The sequence below is a fragment of the Ramularia collo-cygni genome (assembly GCF_900074925.1).
Source record: "Ramularia collo-cygni strain URUG2 genome assembly, contig: RCC_scaffold01, whole genome shotgun sequence".
Lineage (NCBI taxonomy): Eukaryota > Fungi > Ascomycota > Dothideomycetes > Mycosphaerellales > Mycosphaerellaceae > Ramularia > Ramularia collo-cygni.
Window position 1 is genome coordinate 2,697,533 of NW_019716255.1, and position 6,166 is coordinate 2,703,698.

At 51.9% G+C, this 6,166-nt stretch overlaps 2 protein-coding genes; one reads left to right on the forward strand and one right to left on the reverse strand.

Moving 5' to 3' along the window:
- Positions 1 to 554: 554 nt before the first annotated feature.
- Positions 555 to 2,657, forward strand: RCC_00909 (related to myo-inositol transport protein ITR1; the record flags this gene model as incomplete). XM_023766121.1 has 3 exons in its annotated part: positions 555 to 1,737; positions 1,805 to 2,250; positions 2,322 to 2,657. 3 exons carry the CDS (start codon positions 555 to 557, stop codon positions 2,655 to 2,657), a joined length of 1,965 nt encoding a protein of 654 aa, XP_023621889.1.
- A 776-nt stretch (positions 2,658 to 3,433) lies between these two features.
- RCC_00910 (uncharacterized protein) lies at positions 3,434 to 5,425 on the reverse strand (the record flags this gene model as incomplete). Its single annotated transcript, XM_023766122.1, has 1 exon — positions 3,434 to 5,425. The coding sequence occupies one exon, from the start codon at positions 5,423 to 5,425 to the stop codon at positions 3,434 to 3,436; it is 1,992 nt and encodes a 663-aa protein (XP_023621890.1).
- Between the last annotated feature and the right edge of the window lie 741 nt (positions 5,426 to 6,166).

The following is a 6,166-nucleotide window of genomic DNA, read 5'->3' on the forward strand; positions in this document are numbered from 1 at the left end:
ACAAGACATTGGCATCTGTTGGCCTTCGCACAGATGATGCTTGTGAAGGATTCACCAAGAAGTGGGGACCTTATTGTGGAGTGCATCAAATGAATTCAGCATCTCGATCGGTTCGTGGGAGGTGAGTATCCACTTTTCTCTTCTTTGCCTTTCATTCACCAGCCTATGCCTCCAGCAATGAAACATCGCTACGCGGCAACATAGCCATCTCTTTGCGTGATTGAATTGATGCAGATTCAACAATCCACCTGTTACACATACATTCTTGCACTTCTATGGGATGTGGTCAATAGCCAAGACTGCCAATCCTTGTCAGGCGTCATCGCGCCACAAAAGCCATCCCAAGACATTTTCTTCYGCGAAACTTCGTCCGGAAACCGCTCCACAAAGTCTTGTACCATCGCGTGGCATACGTAGTGCCAACGTTTTCATGTGGAGTTCCATGTGCGAACGGTTGCGATTGTTGCAGGAATGGATGCCACGCGAAGAATAAGTATGGCTCGTCTTTCCCCAGATCTACCCCATCCGTACCCATTTTTCCTCGTTTACTCATCATGGCGGCCCCAAGGAAAGATGAAGAATCTGCGGGCCATATCGAAGCCGAGAAGCGCCCTACAACCTCGAGTGCTTCATCTTCTTCGGGAGACAAGGCTCACCGTGAACGTGTCGAAGATGAACCTGTGCGCCAGTCCAGCGTGGCGGCAAAGTTGCGCAACCCACTGGCGGGCATGACAGAGGAGCAAGTACTGGCAGACGCAGACGCATTCGTTGATGCCCGCGGACTTGGCGACAAGCGCGATGCATTCCGGAAAGGCGCTCTCCTCTCACGTGTTGCTCAGCGGGAGAATGGATTTGAAAACATTTCAATGCTGAGTGAGGAAGAAAAAAGTTGGCTGCGTGATGAAATCACTTTCCGCTGGCGTCACCCCTTTCAGCTCTACTTTTTGGTGATTCTCTGTGCTGGCTCTGCCATTGTGCAGGGAATGGATCAGACTGCCGTCAACGGAGCACAACAGTTCTACTTCGAACACTTCAACATCAGTGATGATGCGGTATGGCAACGAGGTCTACTGAACGGAGCGCCCTACCTAGCCTCCGCTGCCGTTGGATGCTGGACCAACGCTCCTCTCAACAAGTTCTTTGGCCGTCGCGGAACCATCTTCATCTCCTGCTTCATCAGCTTTGCGACTGGAATCTGGATGGCAGTAGCCGACTCGTGGTACAATCTCCTAATCGCACGATTCGCTCTGGGTTTCGCAGTCGGTGCAAAGTCTAGCACGACGCCCGTCTACGCTGCGGAATCGGCACCCAAGACCATCCGAGGCGCGTTGACCATGATGTGGCAGATGTGGACTGCGTTCGGAATCATGCTCGGCTTCGTCGTCTCCGTCGCCTTCCAAGACACGACCTTCCTTGGCGGCGAGAACAGTCAATGGCGATGGATGCTGGGTTCCACTTCGATTCCCCCTCTCATCGTCATGGTACAGGTCTATCTCTGTCCCGAATCCCCCCGATGGTACATGGAAAAGGGCAAATACGACAAGGCATTCAACTCCCTGCAGCGTCTTCGTAGTCACGATATCCAGGCTGCTCGCGATATGTACTACGCTTTCAAACTTTTGGAAGTTGAAGCCTCCCAGCGTGAGGGCAAGTCTTTGTGGAAGGAGTTCTTCTTGGTCAAGCGCAATCGCCGCGCGGCCCAGAGTAGTTTCTTCGTCATGTTTATGCAGCAGTTTTGTAAGTCCTCATCCCACGTTGTATGATAGGTCGAAGCATTTGCTAATTGGTATCCTCTTTCTTCCAGGCGGAGTCAACGTTATCGCCTACTACAGTACCCAGATCTTTGAGAATGCCGGATTTTCTCGTTCAAACGCCCTACTAGTCTCACTAGGAACCGGCATCGTCAACTTCCTCTTCGCCATTCCAGCCGTCTACACAATCGACACTTTTGGACGACGAAACTTGCTCCTGACGACCTTTCCATTAATGTCCCTGTGTCTCTTCTGGGCCGGCTTCYCCTTCCTCATCCCAAACCGCATTAACCCCAATTACGTTCCAGGCTCCGACCTACCGGCAGAGCAGCCGACGATACCCTCTCAAGCGCAGCTCGGCAGCGTTGCAGCAGCAATTTACACCTTCATGGCAGTTTACAGTCCGGGAGAAGGTCCTGTACCATTCACTTACAGTGCCGAAGCTTTCCCGCTGTACATCCGTGATATTGGCATGTCGTTCGCAACGGCAACAACTTGGGTGAGTTGTGCTCCAGATTTCGAACCTAGTGACCTTTTCTGGCTTTTCCAACTAACAATCTTTCCGCAAAGGGTTTCAACTTCATCCTCTCCCTAACCTGGCCCGCTCTAGAAGCCGCTTTCACCAGCACGGGCGCTTTCTGCTGGTACGCAGCCTGGAACATTTTCGGCTGGGTTTTTTGTTATTTCCTACTCCCCGAGACGAAGAATCTCACGCTCGAGGAATTGGATAATGTCTTTGGCATGTCGAATCGTGAGCATGCGACGTACTACACGGAGAAGTTGCCTTGGTATATGAATAAGATGTTGAGGAGGGATGTGGAACCTTTTGCTCCGTTGTATCAGTTTGCTGAGTATGAGGCGGAAAGTATCCGTCAGACGAGTGTTGCTTCGGAGAAGGCACTGTAGGGGGGAAATTCTTTTGAAAAAAGTGCTAGGCTTGCTGGCTGAGATACCCTTCATCATTCAATAAAATTGTTTCACACTCTTCATGTATATGCCGCCCTCTTGACACGCTACGTCGCCCGAATGTCCTACCTTTACCAGCCCAGCATCTATGAAATCGCGTAATGCAGAGGATACATATTATGCTTCCATGTCTTCTTGACAGCGATTCTGAATTCCACGGCGATCAAGCATTAATTCAGCACGTACGAGAAGATTGTCCGAGCCATGGTCCTCTACCAACAGGCTTTGAACCAACCGACTCCATATTCCGATACAAGTAAAACGTGAATACTGCGCAAACCTACAATGTTGCTAATTGTGAGAGTTGCCACAAATAGACATCACACGACTATCCTCAGTGAATGAAATGCTCCAACTTTGACCCTCAGTCTCTGGAGAGTATCTCTCTCTACTTCCCGCTCAATTTTCGAACATGTCATGCATCGACGACCATTTTCACTTCCACCCTGAATCGGTGGACGCTCTTTTTTTCCTGCACTTGATATGATTTGAAATTCACCTCAATACCGTATTCTCACCATTGGAGTGATGAGCATCCATCTACCCTAACACTAACCCTAACCCTAAATTCAGATAGCTGGAAAATGTCAACGTCGACCTCATCCGGCAGCACCAAAAACGAGAGACATTCATCGGTATGATCCTGGCAGCGGACCTCTGCTGTATTGTAATGGATATATTGAAGTGGAGAGCACCTCCTTTCCATCCTCACGTCATCATTCAACACTCTGCCTCCTCCCGTTCCCCAACCCTTTCTTATCCCTCTTATCCCTAATACCCTTGACCCTCCTCCCCCTCATCCTCTCCTCACTTCCCCCAAAAAGCTTTCCATCAACTATAACCCTCCCATACTCATCCGCTCCCGCTCCAGCCACATGCACAGGCGTCTTCCCTAGTCCGCCCATTCTCTTATTCAAACCCTTCATTTCCACAAGCCTGGCCTCCTTATCAAACGCCTTCTTGGCTTCCACTTTTGGGTTATCCTTGGCTTTGAGATCGGCTCTCACGACCCTCGTCTTGGCTCCGAGCGCCCAGAGATCTCCCCATGAACTTTTTCTCGCGTCGSGGAAAGCTTGCTTGGAGAAGGAGCGGGGAACGGTCCAGCGTTCGAGAGTTCCAGAGGGAGTGCAGAGATCTAGAATGACGTGCCCGGTTCGTTTCATGGGCGGTAGGACGGCACGAGGAAGTTCCAGTCCATTTGGAATACTACGCTCGTCTTCGAAACCTTCAAAAGCCTCCACAGTAGAGCTCTCCCCTTGTACAATGGGTCGCGGCAACGTCTCGGGTGCACGGAGATCTTTGCCTCTCATGACAGCCAGGTATGAGAATTCAACATCCTCATGATTCTTCCCTTTGGACCCAAAGATCTTTTGCAAGAAAGCAGGGCGATGATACCTCTGCTCAAACGCACAAATGGTACGACGACCTTTCACCATGCCTTTTTGGGTGTACATTGGGCATCCAGTGTGATTGGTGCACGGAGCGATAATCATACCAGTCTCCTTTGGCTGCATGAGAAGGTCGGCATATTCTGTCGTGCCTGGCTCTTCAATGTTGGTGGATCGCTCTGTGKAGCCGGGAGAGGATATGTGGTTGTCTAGCAGCAGATCTCGAGCACTGGCGATCATTTCGAAGCCACGAGGTACACCCTTCTCCAGCAGAACGAGAACCCCACCGTCGGAGTGAAGCAAGTGCCAGAGGTTCTGAACATGAGGTTTACGGACGTAGTCTTCACGTAGTGGCCAAAGCGTGTGTGGCGCGATGATGATATCGAACTTGCCTTTGACTTTGGCTTCCTCAGCATGAATGTAATCAGGTAGTCGAGGGATGAAACTTGTATTGTCCAGCAGTTTGGCCGCCCGCCGTCGTAGTACATCGCTCGCAGCGAGGACAGTGGCGGAGCCGAGAGGAGCAGATAGATGTTCGCCGCCGACTTTGCCATCGGCTTCCGCCAGTGCCATGGGCGAGTCCAGACCGTCCACGTCGGACTCATGCATGCGCTCCCATTCAGCGCGTAACATATCCCGCACAGCTACGACACCAGCACCCGCACCTCCAGCATCAAGAATGCGTAGCTCGCCCCTCTCCGCCTTGCGGACTAGATCTTCCGCCCAGGCCGTGCCCAAGCGTTTGCGAGTCTCGACCAGCACGCTCGCCACGCTGGCGTAGATTCCCGGCATGAGCGTGGAGAGGAAGACATCGCCATCCATCTCCGCCATGTTTGTCTGTGCAGCATCCAGTGTGATTGCCTTTTGCTGCATCAGCTTTCCCCGCGTCGGCGTCGAAGTGGAATGAGGCAAGCCAGGTCCCCCAAAGATCCGATGGGCGGCATCTGATAGATGTTCCGATCGATCCGCAACGAGCAGCGAGATGGGGTCGATGAAGGTCGCACGGGGAATGTCGACGGGCGCAGGGAATCGGTTGGCGAGTGTGATGGGATGCGTTCGTCGAAACTCTCCTTCTCCCTCTCCCTCACTTTCACCCAAGTCTTGCACCTCAGCCTGAGGTTCAGCCATAGCCCTTCGTATATCCTCTGCCAGTCTCTCATCGCCACTGATTTTCCATTTCTTCTGCCTCTGCTTCACGGCCGCTTCCATCTCCATCTYCAGCTCCTCCTCTTCTGCGTCAAACTCCACTTCGCTTCCATCTTCTCTTAACAGCGTCATATCTCCCACACCCTCCGCATCCTCCACCTCGAGCATGTCCATCTTTCGCAATTCCCCAAACAATCTCTTATATACCATCCGCTCCTCCTCACCCAGCAAATCTCCCGGAACAAGCTCACTCCCATACCATTCCCGCAATCGCCTCACCCTTTCTTCAACACCATCACCTCCGTCCTTCCCTCCCTCTCCCGGTGTATCAACAACACCAGCCTGCATAAATACACTCTCCCTCCATTCTTGCTGGGAAATCTGTCCAGAAGCATACAAACTCTCCACCAGTTCAATCTCTTGTCGTCGAGTATAAGCCGGCCGTCTAGCAGTGGCACTGCTACTGAATCCTCGGTTCGTCCATGGTTTCCGTGGGAGACTCGCTCCGCCGCTGATGATTGCTCTCCGTGATTGCAATCCACTCCTCGCTCTCGCCACTTCTTTGGCACGAATCAACGTCCGCAGTCTGCATGTCGTGCATGCAGGCGCGTGGATCACACGCTGCATAATCATCGTTGATGATGCTGTTGATAAAGACAGATGGATTTCATATCCATCTCGACTTTCCGCGTCGTCAAAGACCGCCCAATGAAATGTCACTAAATTCTGACCAACACGAAGTCACGTTACCTTACCCGTACCTGCATCCAACGACACCTCTGTTCTTGGTCTGCCAAAAGTTTGACAGCAGTTCAGAGTCTAAAGTCTATCGCCGTCCACTCCCACGGTACCCTACCGCCCATCGTATTTTGCCGAGCAGACCTCACTTGGAAGTTGGAACGACACCAGCTCGAT